The following is a 20,336-nucleotide window of genomic DNA, read 5'->3' as shown; positions in this document are numbered from 1 at the left end:
GATGAAGATTTTCCTCCTGAAAGAGCAAGAGCTCTCTCCTCTGCCGCCCTCTCATGGATATGAAGAGGATTATAGGGCCACGTGTGAATTAGAATGATTACCAAAATCTGACCAAACTTTCTGAATTCTGAATAAAATCAGTTTTGTTTGTTTTTGTTGTTTTGTTACTTTACACTTAAATACAGTGTCACATGTGACCCTAATCCTCCTGCGTGCATGCAGCTGTCTTTGCTCCACACACTGCTTTCAACAGTCCACTCTGCTCATGCATTCTGAACACAGACTGAAATATGAAAACTAATAAATATAGATTTTAATATATATCCATGTTTTTTATGTAGTTTTAATACAACAGATAATATAATAGCAAGTCAGAACTGAATAGCAGGCATTGAGTTTCCTGTTGTGACAGTTTGTCTTCAAAATAAAAGCTTGTAAACATGCAGTCCTGTATTCGGAGAACCCCACTGAACACAAACAGATACATTATGGTTATAAATAAAAATTAGAATTATAGACAACGAAACAGAGACAAATGATTAGCAGAATAAATAAGTCAAGAATTCATAGAAAGGAAGAAGGATGGCCAGAATTATTCCACTAAAAACAGCTTATGATGAAGCGTTCTGAAATAGTTTGAAAACACTGACAAACTTCTACTGTCATCAGAGATGATTGTGTCACACATATTAACCCCAGCATCAAGACTGAACTTCCATCTGACAAAATGTCTCGTCAAGCTAACCATGTCTCCTTGTGGAACCACTCAATAATAATAATAATATAATAAAATATAATAATAATAATAGCAATAATAATAATAAAATAACAATTATTATTAGTATTATTATTATTATTATTATATATATTATTATTATATTATTATATTATTATTATTATTATTCAAAACAGATACTCCTGCACAGTCCAAAGACATGTAGGTTAAATGGTGACTCTAAACTGCCTGTAGGTGTGAATATGAGTGTGAGTGTTAGTTTGTCTCTGCGTGTCAGCAGGGTTATGGATGGGTTATAAAATGGATGGATTATTTACTTATTTTACTGCTTTTCCCCAACTAAATGCTTTTACTTTGTAATAAATTAGAACGGAAGTGTGTTGCTCATTCTCTTGAGCTTCACTTCAGTTGTGGCACCGGTCAGTTTAGTGTGGAGGTGGACGCGCAGCAGAGGGCTCATCATGGCACCACTTGGATTAAAAGCCATTGTTGGAGAGAGTAAGAACAGTTTATTTATTAATCACTATATTTTTAATGAACACGCTCACTGATTGGCTGATTTAATAACTATGAAAATGATGATAATTATTATTCATGTAAAGGATTGTAGAGGCATGGAGGGTTATCTCCATCACCAAACCTCTCATGTGAGCTATGAGTATTATGCATTATGTCACCTTTCTGATTATTGATATATATAATATGGGACACTGCAGCTGATAGCTGCACTTGTTTTGTTATGATTATGTTAATGTTTTATTTTGGGGAGTTCGGTGCGTAAAAGACGCACGGACACATCTGAGCCACGCGGCTCGCCAAATGTTTATTAAACCGTCAGACAGATGAACTATACACATGTGAAGATGTTCGATGGCGTCCCGTTAGAGACATCATCCCGTTATCGAGTCGTTATTGGCGTTTGTGTGAAGCAGAAGAGCCCGCTGCGTGCTGCCTGCTTCTCTGTAAATCCTGCCTCGCTAATCTTTGTCTGCAGATTAAATGCTTTGACATCATCCTCAGAGGAAAGATCTGTCACCTGTACATCAACATCACCACACAGCAGCTCACCATTTAACACTATCATTATAATGACAAGGCTGACTGACAGACAGAGTATGTGAGCAGAGTTTAGTTTGGGAATGATTTCATTTTCAGTTTCCGTGTCAGAGAAATGATTGCTCTCTTGTCACACTCTCCTAAAGGGTAAATAAATGACTTTGTTCATGGTTTTTAAAATGAATACTTTATAGATCAATGATGAGGCATTCATAAGAACACATTTTGGGTGTTTAGGTTGTAACGACTTTGTTGGCTGCTGTTTGTCCTTTCTGTTTGGTAACAATAAAGTTATTCATGTTGATAATCAATGATCATCTTTAGTTTGGTCAAAGGGATTTTTTTTATTATAACTTAGCAACTTAAAAGTTACTCTTACTCTACTCTCTCACTCTCTTTAGTTATAATCATTAATAAAACCATTAATTCTAACTTGTAAACCCTTTAGATTTTAAATTAATCAATCAAACAATTAATCAAGTAAGCAATCAGTCAACCAGTCAATCAAACAATGAAGGCTGATGAAGGTTCAGTCTCTGTCACATGTTCATTCCAGATGCGGTGCTGAGGTCAAAGTGCTGGAATTGAAGCAGTATTAATTCATATTTTTAGATTTATAAATCAAATAAAATTTTAGCTGCTAAGTGCTCCACTGTTTTAGCAGCTGGTTGCTAACTTTGCTGTTGGCTGAGTCTGTGAGTTTGTCAGATCTTCTTCACTGAACAGCTTCCTGCTGCCAAACGTGAAGCTGTCAGCCATGAAACGCAAGGACACAAGGCTAGACAAGGCTCTGTAGATCTGTGGGGGAATGCAAAGTTGGTGATCATCACCATTAACATACACATTGTCATTTGATCCAATGATCATTCCACAGTACTGATTCATGCAGACTGGTGTAGACATAAGTAACTTTGACCTGACCTGAAAGCCAAATGGCTGGTCAGCTGCATGTTTCCTAGAGGGAAGTGTCAGTTGCTGACTGACAGTTTTTAGTATTTGAGTTTGGAATTTGTCCAGTGAGGCTGTGAGCAAACCTGCAGTCAGAATTATCAACACATGGACGCAGACAGACAGAAATGACCAGGTGTGTTGCTTAGAATCCCACTACGTTAGTATGATGACACAATGCACAGTTCTCTTACTGATCAAGATCAGCATGTCAGTGGGGCTGCACTGAGTTTAGTAAAAAATAGTCAAGGACATATTAAAGAACAGAATCTGGAGCATAAGCATCACATATGCGTGCTCAGCAGTATTCAATCCAGCCAGCTCTGTAAGATCATCTGTGCAGCACAAACACAGCTTTACTGCTGGGGCATGTCGAGGAGTAACAGGAGCAAAGCTGAAAATAAATGAAACTGAATGGAGGGGGTTAGGATTCAGCCTGAAGCAGGAGGAGGAAGGTTTTCTAAAAATGTACAGTTGACCTGACACATAAGGTGTAAAATTTAATGATCTTGTTGATTTTCCAGGACCTCGTTTTTGTGAAGCTGTCCTGAAACAAACACTCATAACATAACATAAGCATAGGTAGATCCCACCAGGCAACAGGGATTGTCATATTGATACATTAGGCACGCTCCATAAACATTTTGATTAACATCCTCATCTTATTAGACTGCCTCCAGACCTCTGAATTCCCCAACACTCTGATCAGTTTATTAAAATATGTCCTGTCTACATAGTTACTGTTGTCTGGATTACATGTTTTTACTGAATCCCGCAAAATGCCAGCCTGTGTAAGAGTCAACATGAACAAATACATATAGAGCCCATGTAGAACAGGTGTACACTTGTTGTTTTCATGTGTGTTTGTGGCAGGGTGTGTGGAGGTGACAGTAAATCAGACTGTGTTGTAACTAATGCGTCTCCTCTTCCATCATGTCTGCTTTCCCACAGTGTGTAGCTGAGTTAATGTTTTCCAGAGGAGAGCTGCTCCCCTGCAAAGCTACAGTAGTTACTGTGATGATAAAATACAAAACTATAAAGCTGGATTATACGAAGCTATGTCGCAGCAGCAGCCTGTTGTTGTTTATCTTGCTCGTGAAAGCAGCTTGTCAGGTGGTGTCCAGTTCTTTCATGGGCACCTCCACTTAATCCTGTTGAGTAATTGGATAAACAGAACCATTCACTGTTTCATACATCATTTACCGTCATTACGAGCTTTCCTCAGACAGCAGCCTCAGAGAGAGTGGAATTAAAATATATCTACAACCTTTATGGAATGTTCTGTGACAAATTCTTTAAATCGTTGACAAAAAAGAAGATTCATCTTCAGTTTCATATTATGTCATTTTCAATTACTGTCATGAGTAGGCTCATTGCTATCACATGGCTCCGGTGTCATAATAATGTGCTTATTCAACTGAAATGTCACCCTGACTCTGTGTGGAAACATGACATGTCGACTTATTTACTCGTCTGTCTGTCTGTTTATTTGTGTGTGTGTGTGTGTGTGTGTGTGTGTGTGTGTGTGTGTGTGATGCTGTGATGTCACATCCGCTGACACAGAAACGGCCCAGAAATAGCGGTTGGGGAGGTGGTGGATGGGGTAAGAGGATTGGGAGGAGATTAGAGGCGGCGATTGTAACGGGCCTGTCCCTCCCAACACACACGAGTCCCTTCATGTTCAGTCTGACAGACCAGACAGATGCTTAAACCCCCAAGTGAGAGAAAAGTGGGACGCTGCTCATCAACACAAGCAACAGGATGTTTTTATTCTGTCTTACAAACATCAGTTTGATTCACACCTCAGGAACTGACTCACCTGCAATGTGCTGTTCTGTCTCTGATAGGTCCAACCCTCCATCATTGATGATATGACAGTGTATATGTCCTATATGCTGCTTTCCTCATAAGGGGTCATGTTATTCCTCTGTGTCCCTGTTTCCCCGCTGCTTGTGGAAAATGATTTGCACATTTGTCGTGTCTGTTCAGTATGTAGAGTTATTGTCAGGCTGTCACACTGAGCTCAGCATTCAGGTGATGATATTTGGGTACATTTGACCAGCATACAGATATTTAAGAAATATATTTTTTCTTAGCAATCCTGAGAGGACCATACACGCTTCAGATTCTCTTGGCACATGATGTAAAGAACTATGTTGAAAAATCATCCATACAATAATTATTCCATCTTTGTTAATAAACCGAAATGATAGATAGTTCCTTCATGGTCTTTCCAAACTAAAATTTCAAGTCAAATTTTCAAGCAAGTCCAAGTCATTAATTTCTTTGGCAAGTCAAGTAAAGTCAAGACGAGTCTCATTGGAGAACACATGTCAGAGACATAGTGCACAGAGACTGGGATTAAGGGGTGATCAGTAGTCACCCACAGACTACTGAACATGAATGAACATGTGACAGAGACTGAACCTTCATCAGCCTTCATTGTTTGATTGACTGGTTGACTGATTGCTTGCTTGATTAATTGTTTGATTGATTAATTTAAAATCTAAAGGGTTTACAAGTTAATCTGTGGGACATTATTAATAAACATTAGCATACCATATGTTTCTTCTTTCACTCTCTTGGCTCTCTCTGGGCGATCCAGCCTTGGAGATAGTTTCATTTGTCTGTGTTTTGGGATATCTGCTACATATGTGCTGATAGACCGGAGGTCATCTGAAAAACTCAACCATGACATTGCAGAAACAGCGTTGTGGTTACGTGGGGTAATCAGTCCGTTCACTCAGTGATTATGCTGACTGTAGCTCTGACTCAAACAGCTGGCTTCTACTCAGTTCCGATTAGAGCATAGTTCACCTGTGGGTCACATGGTTTATAATAATGTAAGGCAGTGCAGTTCCACACTTGTCGATTAGATTAGAAGTGGATGAGAATGAAAGAAAAGATGATCTGCTTTATTCCTCTGACTGAACCGTAACTGCATGTTTTTTTTCTTTACAGAGATAATGAATAATGTCATCAAGAAGGCAAGAGAGAAAGGAAAATGGAAGGTAATAGTGCCGTGGCATCCTCCTCCTGTGATCCTGACACTGAATATGAATAAAGTGAAGTTCTCAAAATGTTTGTAGGTGCTGGTGGTGGACAAGCTGAGTATGAGGATGCTCTCCTCCTGCTGTAGAATGACAGACATCATGTCAGAAGGAATCACCAGTAAGTACAACCTCAGTTCCCCTCAGCTGTCGTCTCCCATGTAGTGAAGGTAAATTTAATTAAGCTTAGCTGAAACGATGCTCCACCACCACGTGGTGATTCTTTTCAATCTGAGCAGTGATAGTCCTACAAAGTACAAGTCAGAGAGTAGTTCTAGTCTAATCAAGCTGATACGTGAGAATTGATTGATGCCTGTGCTCTCCAGTTGTAGAAGACATAACCAAGCGGCGCGAGCCTCTGCCCAGCATGGAGGCCATCTACCTGATCACACCCTCGGATGAGGTAAGTGATACAGGTCCTGTACAGGCTGTTAATAATGAATTCATAATTCTATGGTACAGTACACACAGTCTTTCACTGATCTGATAGTTCATCTTCAGCTTATCGTTGAGAAATATTCAGTGGAGTGAAGAATTGTCCAAACAGTTCTTTCAGTTCGTGTGTTAAATCTTTGTTCTCTGCCGTCTCAGTCTGTTGAGGGTCTGATTGATGACTTTAGAGACCCGCAGTCTCCGAGATACCGAGGCGCTCATGTCTTCTTCACCGACAGTGAGTAAATCCATTTCACGCGAGCCAAATATAGACGAAACATTTGCAAACTCAAAGTTAACAAAGACACTTCTGTGTGTTCTCCTTTAAAATATACAAATCTGTATTCATGTTAACTTGTGTTTAAACCATACTCAAAAAACAGCTGGCAAGTGGCTGTTTTTCACACTTAAACCAAGCTAACAACAAGCTAATAGAGCTATTGTTACAACTTGATCCCTGTAGGTAGGCTGCTCAGTCATAATTATTTCATAGTACATATTGTTCAGCTGCTCTGGGGAAAGCACTCTGCAGTTGTTTAGTGTCTGATAACTCTTATAACTCATCATACCTCATGCCACATACCAACTCATCACCTTGATAGATTCTTTGTAGGCTTTTGTTAAAACTAACTAACTGATGACATTGTCAGGTTAAGACAGGTTACAACATTCAGAACTGACGTATCATTGACATTCTTTTAACTGCTAACTATCTCATATATCCCTGTGACTCTCTGCAGCAATCCCAGACTCGTTATTTGGACTGTTGACCAAATCCCGCGCCTCCAAAGCCATGAAGGCCTTGACAGAGATCCACATCGCCTTTCTGCCCTATGAATCACAGGTAAGACGCTGTCAGTGGCTCATAATTGTCTACCTCAGGTCTGATAGATAATGGTCAGAAGAGTTTCAGTTATGTTCTGTTGAAATTGCAGCATTCCTGATACACCTAATAAATATAAACTAGTGGAATACTGCTGATGAACACACCTGGACAGATGTTTGTCAGAGTAACAGTCTGGAGGATGACCTGAGTGAGGCACCAGATATCAAAGAGGGCATTCATGGAGCACTCCAGGAGAAGAAGCTGTATGACATTAAAGTTTTGACAGTGAAACAGTGCATTTTCCTGTAAACTAGGCTGAATTCACATATCCAAGATCCAAATAAAACTGTAGGCAATTCATATAGTGTGAAGAGTGAGGGCAAGGCAACACTAATGACAAGACTAATGCCATGAAGGAGATAAGTTACACTAAACTGTGTGCATGGAATTATTCATTTTAGAACTCAAGTAATTGAATCTTGTACACAAAGTCTGACTTCGTATCTTTCTGATTGAGATTTCCACCAAAAGTATCTGTCTCTGCATGGGCAGGTGGTGTACATCAGAGCTTTTTTTTACTGAAAACACTGATGAGAGGAGCAAAACTGGGCCAGAACAGTGAAGCTGCAAAACACAAAAGAAGAAGAATTGTCCAGAGTGGCCGAGAGTGTTAGCAACTTTGAAAGAAAAGACTAAATGAAAAAATAAAGTAGCAGCAGGCTGTAGAAAATGATCCTCGCCCTTGTGTTACTGACACAGTTTATCAGCAGAGGAAGGAACGGTGGTGGACAGTGTTTTGTGTTGGATCAGCGTTAGCTTCAATCCTCTGCTGTTGTCCTGTAGTCTTAATCCTGAGAGGGAGGGACACAACATATCAGCCCTGCCCCCCCACCCTGCTCTCCACTCATCCCTTTACCGGAACCAATGCTCACGCTCTGCAGCCAATGGGTGCACTGATAAGATGTGTGACAAGGGAAAGCACAAGGATTATTATCATGTGATGGAGTCAGTAACAGATGGGTGCACGCTGTATATGTGTGTGTGCCAGCTCCAATAGTATGTTTAGACAGAAGCTTCCTAAAGCCAATATTGATTTATCATTTTATTATTTAATCATTTTCGAGCCCCAGAAATATTTTTCTTGTGGATTTAAGGTGTTTAAATGCAATTTAGATCATTAACACTTCTAAATCTATTAACACTGAGTATAATAAAGTATGCATACCAGTAAATGAACTAAATCCATCACTTTGGATTCATTCAGGTTAAGGTCTCCCCACATACTGCTGTGGCGTGTTAATGAGTTTAATGTTGAGGGCAGGAATGAAGCTAGATCAGACCTCATGTTGTCTTTCTGTCATGTGTTGTGTGTCCAGGTCTTCTCTCTGGATAAAGCCGATGCCTTTCAGGATTTCTACAGCCCCTTCAAGGCTGACATGAAGAACAACATGCTGGAGCGCTGTGCCGAGCAGCTCGCCACCCTCTGTGCCACTCTTAAAGAGTATCCTGGAGTCCGATACAGAGGGTGAGACCAGCACGGCCAATCCATTTCAATATCTTTGTTTTCTTTAGTACCCTTATACAGTATATAGCATTGCTGTTATAGAGGCTACCATCAGATTTGTGTCATATCATTTTTTGCAGTGGAGGATTGTTAGTTTTTGTTTTCTCATCTCTGGAGAAAAGAAAAGAATATCTTAGACTTGCAACTTCTTCCATGTTTACCCTTTTCTTGATAAATTCATTATAATATACATTCCCACAGCATTAATCCACCAGTATAAATTCAGTGTCAGGTCAAAGTTAAAACTTATGTTTCTCCCCTGTAACAGTATTTTCAATATATTTAATTTACAAATGTTGTACATGTCTAGCAGCTGTTTTTTGGATGGCCGCTGAGCTTCAATCAGTGAAGCAGAACACTGCACAGATGTTTCAAATTAAAATTCTTCCAGCATCTCCAGGCAGAAACCCTTAATGTGAAAATCCTACAGGAAGTCTTGTGTTTTATTACCAGTAGATTAAAAACAAAACAAACAAACAAAAAACTAGAAGTGACTGATGGAAATGTACATTACACAGAATTCATGAGGACTGGTAATTCAGTATCTTTGCCTTTATTGGCACTGTGTAATATATATCACAGGAGAAAAATCAAATATTTGCAGTAATGTTTGGAGCACAAATAGTCTGCAGTGTTTACCATGGTTAAACTAAAAAAGGCCAAGGCTCTTCTTCTCCCTCATTTTTCTGCTCCAGCGCCACCTATTGCCACATTTGTTTGTGCTGCCTACGGTTATTGTTCAAATACAGGCTTTTATTTGACGTGTCATGATTAGCTGCATGATCCATGTGTTATCCATTACAGCTTTCTAGCATTTCTAGCATCTTAAAATATCATCATAAAAATCTTTTGGCTTGGAAAAAACCTTTTTGCTTCCACAAAGAATCCTGTTGAAAAAAGTTTCATATAGCATCAAGCTCAGCTGGCCACGAGGTTAAATACCATGGTCCTGGAAATTTGCAATAGGCAGAACCATTCCAGAATAAAAAAATAAAAAATAAAAATAATTTGTTAGAACTACACTGGGTTCTGCATCCAGTTTTTCAGATGATGATGATGATGTTTGACGCCTCTGTGTAGATAAGATGTTTTATCATGGTGAATAGATCTAACAACAGGAAAATGAGAATAAAAAGCTGTTTTTTTATGGCGCTGTTTGTGTGTGTGTGTTGGTTCAGGGAGTACAAAGACTGTGCAGTTCTGGCTCAGATGCTTCAGGAGAAGCTGGACGGCTACAAGGCTGATGACCCCACCATGGGAGAGGTAGGGAAGCGGAGCTAAATGAATGACTTTTAGTCAAACATGAATAAATGTCATATGCTCAATATTTTGTGAATTTCTATGTTTTGACTTCATCTGATTAAAACGTATTTCTAAGGATTTATCATTCTATCTACCCTTTAAAATGCAATCCAGTTCAAACAAAACTATGTTGATGGCTCTTATTACTGAAACTTTGGAGGTTTTCATTCAGCAGCTGCTGATGCTGATGAGGAGTAGTGTGGATACCTGAAGTCTGTGGCTGCAAAATGATCAGTCCACTGGATCCTGTGTAAATGAACAATACTGGACAATGAGCTGCAGATAAAGAGTATACAATATCAGTGCTTCACAGTACGCACAGTGTTTCTGAGTCTGTTCTGATGCCCTCAGGGTCCAGACAAGTCTCGTACTCAGCTGGTCATTCTGGATCGTGGCTTCGATCCTGTGTCACCTCTCCTACATGAGCTCACACTGCAGGCTATGGCCTACGACCTGCTGGCCATCGAGAACGACGTCTACAGGTAAAGAGGCCGCTGAAAGAGGTCTGACTCAGTCCACCTCTCTGACTGTGATTTTTTAGACATTACACGTTTGTATATCTTTGTGAATCTCTGTGCCCTCTCTGTCAGCTTTGAGACCAGTGGGATGGGAGAGACAAGAATGAAGCAGGTAGTACTGGATGAGGATGACGACCTGTGGCTGTCTCTGAGACACAAACACATTGCTGAGGTGTCAACGTGAGCAGCTTTCACTCTAATCACACACATAAACTCTCACAACACGGACAAACAACCACAGCAGCAGCTTCCTCCATCACAAACCCACAGCTCTGTCACAGAGTGTCATTTCTCTCAAGATTTGGCACACAGAGAATCCTCTAAGTTTTCATCAGCCAACTCATTTTTCTTGACTTTCCATGTCCTTCTCTGTTTCTGTCTCGTCTGTCTGTGCAGGGCTGTGACTCGTTCTCTGAAAGAGTTCTCTGCAAGCAAAAAAATGAACACTGGAGAAAAGGTAGAGGACACAGCACACTGTATCACTCTGCTCTGGTTTCAGGATCTGTTACTGTGTTTCAGCTCCCATCTGTCCTTCACACAGTCACACAGTCGGGGAAGGAGATTCTTATGCAGAAGTAGTGTACCTGAATTTTGACAAAAGAAAACTAGCGAGTCGACAACTTTGATAACAGCCAAACATCAACAAGGTCAACAACAGCAGACACAGCAGCAGCTAATATCACTGACTAGTCTAACAGCAGTCAGCCCAGCTCTGCGTCTGTCTTTCAGCCTTTTATTTCACCAAGCTCTCGACAATGACACAGATTCTGACACAGGCGTACAGGACACAGAGTGGCAAAGAGAACATTCATCCTAATACGTTCATATAAACAGAGTCAGTGGACTGTACTTATATAGCACCTTCTAGTCTTCCAACCAGTCATGGTGCTTTTACACTATACAAGCATTCACTCATTTGTACAGTGACAGCAAAGGCTGCCATGCAAGGTGTCACCTGCTCATCAGAAAGTAACCAATCATATTCACATCTATGCCACAGCCTTCAGTATCTTCAGCATGCAGATTGGCATGGGTCGGGATTGAACCAGTATTTATTATATACCAGTATTTCCAGATGCACTTTATGGTCTGATACAAATCTTAAGCAGATGGATGTAATTCAAGTTTATGTTGTCATTTACAAGTCACATAATGTGTAACATGTGTGACTTACATACGTATAGTACTTATAGTAACTATGTAAGTAAGGAGGGTAAATCTAATTCACACCATCTCTGAAGTCTATCACCCATCTGTATTTCAGACCACCATGAAGGAACTGGCTCAGATGCTGAAGAAGATGCCTCAGTACCAGAAAGAGCTCAGTAAGGTATGAATTTTATCACAGTATCACTGCACATCCATACAGTTACTTCATGTCACTGCATGAGTTTCCATGTGTTTCCACAAAACTTTGTCAGCGCCAATTTAAAAGTACGGTTACAAGACATTTTGAGAAATCTAACTGATTGTGTGCACAGTTTCATATTTCTGCACTCATGTGAATAAGGTGCGTGTATGTTAATAATATGAGCACAGAGGTTTAGGACCGTCTTTTAACAGTATCTGTCCTCTTTGCCCTCAGTATTCGACCCATCTCCACCTGGCTGAGGACTGTATGAACCGCTACCAGGGCACTGTGGACAAACTCTGTCGTGTAGAACAGGTAAGACACTTCAGTTATATCATTTGATCTGCCTCAAGTCTGCGTAATAAGCCACCAGTGACGGCATGGTGGGTGAGAAATGTTCTTTCTTTCTATCCGTCTCGTGTTTAAGAGCTGGAGTCAGAACAAGGTTAGCCTGGTACAGAGGTTTATAAGCTGATGAGGCTGGCTGTGGAGAAAGAGACATGATGCAAAGACATCTCTGATGCATGAGGTGAAAGGGACAGTGCCAACAGCTGCAGCAGCACTAGAGTATATTATTATTGTTATTATTATTATGGTACTTAAATTGGATTGTTGCAAGTTGTGCCAAAACTGTACCCTGTAACAGTTATAAATAATTCTGAGCACAAAAACATAGACATACTTTTAGATTCAGCAGGACATCTGCTATCTCTAATGTTCAACACACAGATCATAACTCCAGAAGTTTCCTGACATCTCAATCACAACACATCTTCACCAACAATAGCACACTGAATCTTGTTAGTTTGCACCAATTGATCTCCATTTCTTCTCAGCAAAGGACCCCGAACTATATATGTCCATCGGAATAATTTGGCGTAATCTGTTTTTTTACATTTCTGTTGTCGTACTTATATGAGAGAGCAAGACAGGAGAAATGTATTATAGAGATATTAGACATTTTTAAAGACGTTTTTACAATATTTGCACCATCTCAACACAAGGGTTACCTGCTGACCCTTCTGGATGTATTTGTAGCCACATACAGGCTCTCTTCTAACATCAAAGCTAGACCTCTACACGGAAGCGTCCAGCCTATGTATTGTTAAAATGGATCTTGTGTTGAACCTCTGTCCTCCATTGTTTTTTTTCTTTAAGGATCTGGCGATGGGCATAGATGCAGAGGGTGAGAAGATAAAGGACCCGATGAGGCTCATTGTACCCGTTCTGCTGGACGCCAACGTCAGTGTGTGTGACAAGATCCGCATCATCCTGCTCTACATCTTCCTTAAAAATGGTCAGAAATCCACTGTTCTTTTCCTGTTTTTCATATCAACTATAAATGTTTCCCAACCTGGAGGTCACATCCCTAATTGTCAGTCTCCAAAACTTCACAGTGGACATAAGGCCTTCTAATTCAAGGGAGAAATTTCAATCATAAATCATTATTTTTAAAGTTAATATATACAATACATAAAGTACAAATAAATCTCACAGGATAAAGGGCATGGTGAAGACCTGAACAGAAGTTCTATTCACAGTTTACTCCATGATAGAAAGGGAAAGGTTGGGCACCATTATTTTCATTATGCATTCAATTTTTGTTCTTTTGTTTCTTTAGTGCTAATACATTCTCAGGTTTCCTCGTGTTTGCATGCATTGAAAAGTATCTGTTAATGTGCATGCTCTCGTGCATGGCTGTGTTAGATGAACTGCATGTTTTTGTGCACCTTTGTGTGTGTGTGTGTGTGTGTGTGTGTGTGTGTGTGTGTGTCAGGTGTGACTGAGGAGAACCTGTGTAAGCTCCTTCAGCATGCCAACATCCCACCTGAGGACAGTGACATCATTTCCAACATGGCCCACATGGGCGTTCCCATTGTCTCTGAGGTGAGCTGTCCTGGCCCAGTACCTTATTTATGAGGCTTATGGTTCATGGTTCCTTTACACTTAAGAAAGTGTCATGAAACACACAACGCCCAATGTGTCAGATTTAGATTTTTTTTTATTTACACAATATAGCAGAAAATTGTTGTTATGCTTTTGTTACACATTTTGCAGCCACAGTAGTTTCTTCTTTACGCTAGGAGCAAGTTAAAGTTCAAAAATTAGATGCTGCTTAATTCTTCACACAGGTCACAAATGTTTCGTTTTTTTTTCATTCTTAAAACAGTTTGTCACTGCATTTTCTAACAAACATTACTCAAACAAGAGTAAATAATGCTTTTATTGGGAACTATTTTTAGCAGTGGATGAATTCACATTTGGTGTAGTGCAGGTATACACAGTACTTCCATTTTCAGTCAGCATTGAGTTTACCCACTTCTAAATCTCCTCTGATGTGCATCATGCAGTCATGTTCTGCAATTATTTTTTTCCAAGGATGTCAAAGGCATGCCTAGATGTCCAATTTGAGTGGATGTAGAGTAGTAAGAAATAAGGAATAGTTCACTTAAAATGCATAACTACGCTGTGCCTCACCATATACTTGTGTGGCTCAATATTTTAGTGGCAATAGTGCAAATACTACTGACCCATAAAATAAGAATATACCAAGTTCACTCTGCACCATGAGTGCAGGACGGTGTGTGTGAGTAAAAATAAACTGCAACACGTGTTAAAAGGGCACATTCATTGTTGATTTGGTATTTTGTTAACAAAAAGAAAATGTCAAATATCACCAGTTATCCTTTAATCTGTCAAAACAACTGCATGGTAAAAACATCAGTAGCCGTCGTGGATGTTTTGGTGAACTCATAAAGCGCTTTAATCTTTTATGACTTCTATTTCAATAGTGACAAAGTCTTTGTTTGCAGCCGGTGTACATTGATGCAATCAATGACGGCTTGCTTATGTCACTTATTCCTCAAATGCTGCTGATTAACAAGTAAAACAAGCACAACAAACACATGTAAAAGTTGCTGTCGATACATACTATCTAGTCCACAGTCTTCTTGTATGATTTTTCATTGATTGTTTAATTACTAAAATGACTTACTAGCTCCAGCCTTAAAGGCGGGGTAAGTGAATCACCATGATATAGTGCAAACAACAACATCACAAGTACGTCTGATTGCAGATGACAGTACAACACCAACCAGAACCTCTCACTCTAAAAACACAGTTAGCACCCAGACTGACTTGAAAAAGATGACACACTCTTAAATTGTTTCAGCGAGTTGATGTGCTGATAGGTGACCTGTGAAAGCACACAAGTGATAAGCATCGTTTCTTTACAGGGCACCACCAAGAAAGCCAAAAAGCCCGACCGCAAGGAGCGAATCAGTGAGCAGACCTACCAGCTCTCCAGGTGGACTCCTCTTGTCAAGGATCTCATCGAGGTACTTTTTGTGTTAGATTACCATGCAGTATGCAGTATAACATCACACTAATACTAAAGATTAGTGCTATGTCTTTAACCACTACATACATGTATCTTAGAATAATGACAATAATGTAATATAACATCATTAAAACAATATTAATGTGTGCTGACTTCTAAAATGTATTTTTGGTGGTAAAATCTTCCATTAATGGGTCAATGAGACAAACCCTGTTCAGAAAAGTGTAATCTCCTTGGTATCGACCTTATTGTGCTTTGCTCTGTGTCAGATTTAGTGCACTCTATTTAAGGAATACAGTATTCATAACTAGATAAGTTTTTGCTCTAATATTATTAACGCAATATCTTTTATGAATCGGACATTGGAATTGGGCCAGATAGTGGTTGCTGCTATCAATTCTTTGTGTACTTGCCCAGTGTAAAATCTAGTAAAAAGCATGCTAACACCAACATTTGCAAACCAATATTATGATTGAAAAAATTGATTGGGAGATCATCAAATGCATTATTGCATGTTATTCTCTTTTGTTCGGCTATTTGTTCTGCTCTTTTGTTCAAATTCATCTGAATGTGGCTTTGTGGAGAGTATTTTCGGTGAGAAGTAAGTCTGCTTTGGAGGACAACTGAAGTAACTTAAAATGTTCCAACAGGACGCTATTGAGGACAAACTTGACCCCAAGCAGTACCCGTACATTTCCCAGCGACAAGTGTCCTCCAAAGCCAGCGCTCCATCAAGGTATGTAGTTTTTTACACTTCATGTAACACATTACTGCAATAAATGGCTTCATAGTTATTGTTCTGAACTGTAGAATCTTATTTTCTATTTAAATGAGACACTCAAATAAATGTAAACATCTTTCAATGTGTAGTAGTAAATGTTCTATTTCCTTGTTTCACCCCTAGCAGCAGTGCTCGCTATGGTAACTGGCACAAGAACAGGGGTCCCACAGAGATGAAGACAGGGCCCAGGATCATTGTCTTTATTATCGGAGGGATGACGTACAGCGAGATGCGGTGCGTGTACGAGGTCACTCAGGCCAATGGCAAATGGGAGGCCCTGATTGGTGAGTTCACTGGACAGAAAGAGTCAATATGTCTTTTTGCAAGTCCTTAGTTGAGTACCCCTTTATATCCTTTATATGATTATCCTGCTAAAAACATTCTCTTTCATACAGTTAATATTAATTATTAGTCTAAATTCTTTAGTTTTTATTTTCAGCCTCATCGTGAACTGTAATTTAACCTGACAGATTTTTCTTCTTCTTCATTATTTCACTGCGACCTCCTGTTCATTACATACTGTGCATCCATAAAGAGGGCTGACAATAGCATGTTTGATCCAGCATGACTCTGTAATATCGTGCTATAGCTTGATAAATCCTCCTGAGCTTTTTGTGTCCGTTTGGAAATCTTATATTCATGTTCTCTGTGCAGCTGATTCAGCAGAGCTTGACTTCTGTGCATTTGCATTATCACGTTCTCTGTGAGAGCTGATATGTTGTTGTGACTCTCAGGGAATGAATGCAGTGTCAGGTACAGGAAGGAGGAGAGAACAAGTGAATCTGCAAAATCTTCAATTCAGATTTCATCAGGCTTCAGTTAGTCTCGGGAACAGGCTAATGTGTTTAAAAGACAAACTTTCATCCAGATTTCAGTCCTTGCTGACCTTTCAGGCTTTTATACCTGGTAGGTTCCACCCACATTCTCACCCCGCCTAAGTACCTAAAGGAACTACAGCACCCAGACTTCCTGGATCCCAACGCCGCACCAGAGGGCACAGAGGAGCCGCCTGCAGAATGAAAATTCATTTGGAAGTAAATGGACAAGTAATGATGTGATTTGTGAATCCCTGTGTTCCCCTGTACCAACCTACCTGTCCAGCGTCTTGATCTTGGTCTTGGTCTTGATCCCTGTAGTGGTTGTTGTCAGTGATTTTTGTTAGAAACTGACCCTGGTCTTTGTGTTGATTATGAATATATTAATTTATAACATAGAAATGAGCTGTGTGATTGGAGGCTCTATTCAATGTATTATGAAAATCTCTTAAGTCTCTTGTTGAGACTTAAAAGATTGTTGGTCAAATGACTTTTCGATGTTTGATTGAGTTGTGCCATGTTCCAAAATTTCTGTTACTTTCTGAGCCCAGTAAGCTTTTGCATTCACACCCACCTCATGTTGTGATTGGTCAGGTGTGTGGAGATGTGAAAGTAGAAAGTAATGGAGCACTATGCAAAGTCAGTCCCAGATTTACTTTTGTCTCCAGCACTTGTCTGGTTCCCTGTCAGCATTCCCCACTGGCTCCCCTTCATCTTGGGCCTGAAAGGAAAACCTCCTCCTCAAAGCTCTTTTGCTAGTGGAGGAAACACCAACAATCTCACTGTTCTTTGAGCTCCTAGTCTGTCCACCACAAACTTAGCTAACTAAATGGTAAATGGACTGTACTTATATAGCACCTTTCTAGTCTTCAGACCACTCAAAGCTCTTTACAGTACATATCTTATTCGCCCATTCACACACATTCATACACTGATGCCATTGGCTGCCATGCAAGGTGCCAACTGCTCATCGGTCTGAGGAGCTAACCATTCATACACATTCAGACACCGATGGTGCAGCCTTTAGGAGCAATTTGGGGTTCAGTGTCTTGCCCAAGGACACTTCGACTGGCTGGAGGGTATCGAACCGGGGATCGAACTGCCGATCATCTGATTAGTGGACGAAAACTTTCTGTCCATCAGGAAACCAAAGAAAGGACATTTTCTCCATAAAATATGATCCCGTTTTCACCCAAATCAGTCATACACTTCTCCTGACCCAGAATGTGAACACAGGTGCCCAGGATGCAGCATATAACAGAGGACTCACTCACCTGTCAGTGTAGTGTGTAAAATCAGAGTGACTGCATTGGAGTGAACTGGTTACTATCTTCCAACATGTCAACCATTGTAAACTAATATGCATGTTTAAAACAAGCAGTTTGGAAATACTGATGTTAGAAAATGTATCAACCAGTAACAATGATAACTGAGTAAATTGTCCCACCCTGACATGTGCAACCAAAGTAACAGGTGAGCCATTGAAGTGTCAGTCAGACCGGTTTACGCCACACTATCATATAAGTGAAGTGATGCAAACTCCAGTCTCCACTTCGATCTCCACGCCATTAATTCTAGATATGCTAGAAATGATGATCAAAACCTATGGCAATTTTCCAAGTTTTTGAAATTACCATTGAATTTTTAGATAAAAACATGGATAATTTTGGATATTGTTGATCTAAATTGACTAACAAAACAAAGTAGAATCTTAAAGGTGATCATACATTGTTTTGTGTCTTTCAGGATCAACTGAAATCTTCACCCCTTCTCGCCTTCTGAAGACCCTCAAAGACTTGGAGAAAGAAGTGCAGACCAGTTAAGAAGCTCCTGTAGTGCTCCCTCAGTCCTCAGCTCTTATATAACAGCCACACCAAACTGACTCCCCCCTTCCTCCAACTAGCGATGACACATTAAATATACACTTGATCTTGTGTATGACGCAGTAGCTCTTCACTCATGAACCAAACTTTAACCAAACCAACCATGTGTTAGATTTCACAGGTGTGTTGATGTTGAGTTTGAGTTTATTGGAAGAGATTGGGTTTGTGTTGAATGTTGAATGTTGTCTGTATATTGTGGGATGTTTATTTCTTTGGAAAGGTCTGTGCTTTAGTTTAGACGGCTGGAAGTCACACAAGGATTATGTGCTATGAGTGAAAACTGGTGAAAGAGTATGCTAGGACAATTATACCACCGCTTTCCAGTTATAATGGAACTAAATGGTCTTTACTACACTTGATATGTGTATTCACTTCTGTTGTATTCTGCCCTGTACCAATACACAACCTTCTTCTTTGATTTTGTTGGAACATGCTAGTTTTTAGTGCTTTCCATGCAATCATGCTATATTGTACACATCATCAGATTTACATGATGTGTCTGACCTCGGAAACGCCAATGTAAGCTCCTCTGATGATATGTTTAGCTTTAGCTCAAGCATTTTGAAAGAAAAAATAGTTGGATTGTCTCCTGTGCATTTCAATCAGTAGTGTTTTTGGCTGTGCGCTTTTCTCTTGTAGAGATTCAGCTTCCTTTGGTTCCCTGTGTTGGACCATAATATTGTCAATGGTTTTGTGTTGTACGGTAATTCTCTGTAACTAGTATTCCACTGTGTATAAAGAGAGATGTCAGTATTATGACTGTGCTTTTATGTCCACATCCGTGAACAATACTTGCTGCAGGATGTGTGTTAAGCTAATAAAGTGGCTTCCTTTGAACTCAACTTCTTTGAGATTTGTTTCAGTCGACCCTCTCCCCCGTGAGGTCAAAATGAACATGAAACAGTAAAGAGGTCTCTAAAGGGCAATGTTTGAAGTAAAAGACTAAGAAAGCATCAAAACTAAAATGATTCATAATGCAGGTTAATGTTTTTAATCAGCACACCAATGAACAGGTATAGCACGCATCTGCACCCAGAGACCGAGATTAGACATCCCAAATGGGATATAATCCCTCCAGCGTGCTCTGGACATGACCGACAGCCTCCAGAGGGGGGCATCCTAATCACATGGCAAACCATCTCAGATCTCTTCTTTTAACCAGCAATTTTCCACCAATCTTTATCCAGATGACTGAAAATAAGAGGAAAAAATGTAACTAACAGATATCCCCAAACATAATCTGCATATTGCCAGAGGAGAAATATAAACATTGGATAAGGCCAGGTTATTAACATATTGAATTTTGGATATCTCTTTTTAACGCTACAGTACAAGAAAATGTCTGTTGCCATGTTTTTAATATGTTCTAGAAATCAGGTAAAAAGTATACATGAACAAACTCCACTGTAAAAAACAGAATATAGAGTGGAATAAAACGAGTAGGTTTAGTATGAGAAAAAAAAAAACAATTCTGAGGAAACGGCCTTTAAAGATGCCGTCTGGTGCCGAAGAGTCCGACAGCTGTTGGAATGAAGGAACTGCGGTAGGAACTGTGGCTTTTTACATGGTGGGAGTATCAGTCTGTTGCTGAAGGAGTTATTTAAGCCCACCACAGTCTCATGCAGGAGGCGAGAGGAGTTGTTCATGATAGATGTCAGCCTTTGCATCTCCTCTCTCCTTGTTCACAGGCCATTGATGAATAAGCCTTTGCTCTCCTATCTGCTCTCACAAAGC

General features: G+C 39.8%; 1 protein-coding gene across 3 annotated transcripts; it reads left to right on the top strand.

Moving 5' to 3' along the window:
• The first annotated feature begins 1,158 nt into the window (after positions 1-1,158).
• On the top strand, positions 1,159-19,439 carry stxbp1b (syntaxin binding protein 1b). 3 transcript variants are annotated; one of them, XM_027274345.1, is made up of 20 exons: positions 1,159-1,234; positions 5,702-5,751; positions 5,830-5,911; positions 6,117-6,193; positions 6,382-6,460; positions 6,963-7,066; positions 8,425-8,573; positions 9,791-9,875; positions 10,266-10,396; positions 10,505-10,612; positions 10,829-10,889; positions 11,697-11,762; positions 12,018-12,098; positions 12,942-13,080; positions 13,561-13,670; positions 15,020-15,121; positions 15,774-15,859; positions 16,031-16,188; positions 16,815-16,938; positions 18,466-19,439. In XM_027274345.1, the coding sequence occupies exons 1-19, from the start codon at positions 1,198-1,200 to the stop codon at positions 16,922-16,924; spliced, it is 1,815 nt and encodes a 604-aa protein (XP_027130146.1). In that variant the 5' UTR covers positions 1,159-1,197; the 3' UTR covers positions 16,925-16,938; positions 18,466-19,439. The 3 variants fall into 3 exon arrangements, with proteins under 3 accessions (XP_027130146.1, XP_027130137.1, XP_027130152.1); XM_027274336.1 differs by having other exon boundaries at positions 16,028-16,188; XM_027274351.1 differs by lacking the exon at positions 16,815-16,938 and having other exon boundaries at positions 16,028-16,188.
• Positions 19,440-20,336: the final 897 nt, after the last annotated feature.

The sequence above is a fragment of the Larimichthys crocea genome, chromosome III, assembly GCF_000972845.2.
Source record: "Larimichthys crocea isolate SSNF chromosome III, L_crocea_2.0, whole genome shotgun sequence".
Lineage (NCBI taxonomy): Eukaryota > Metazoa > Chordata > Actinopteri > Sciaenidae > Larimichthys > Larimichthys crocea.
The sequence above is the reverse complement of the archived record's forward strand: the minus strand, read 5'-3'. Positions and strand labels throughout refer to the sequence as shown.

Coding starts and splice junctions, on each gene's coding strand:
- stxbp1b (XM_027274336.1), top strand. CDS start 1,198: ATGGCACCACTTGGATTAAAAGCCATTGTTGGAGAGA. Junction 11,763..12,017: donor ACCAGAAAGAGCTCAGTAAG/GTATGAATTTTA, acceptor CTTTGCCCTCAG/TATTCGACCCATCTCCACCT. Junction 15,122..15,773: donor TTGTCAAGGATCTCATCGAG/GTACTTTTTGTG, acceptor ATGTTCCAACAG/GACGCTATTGAGGACAAACT.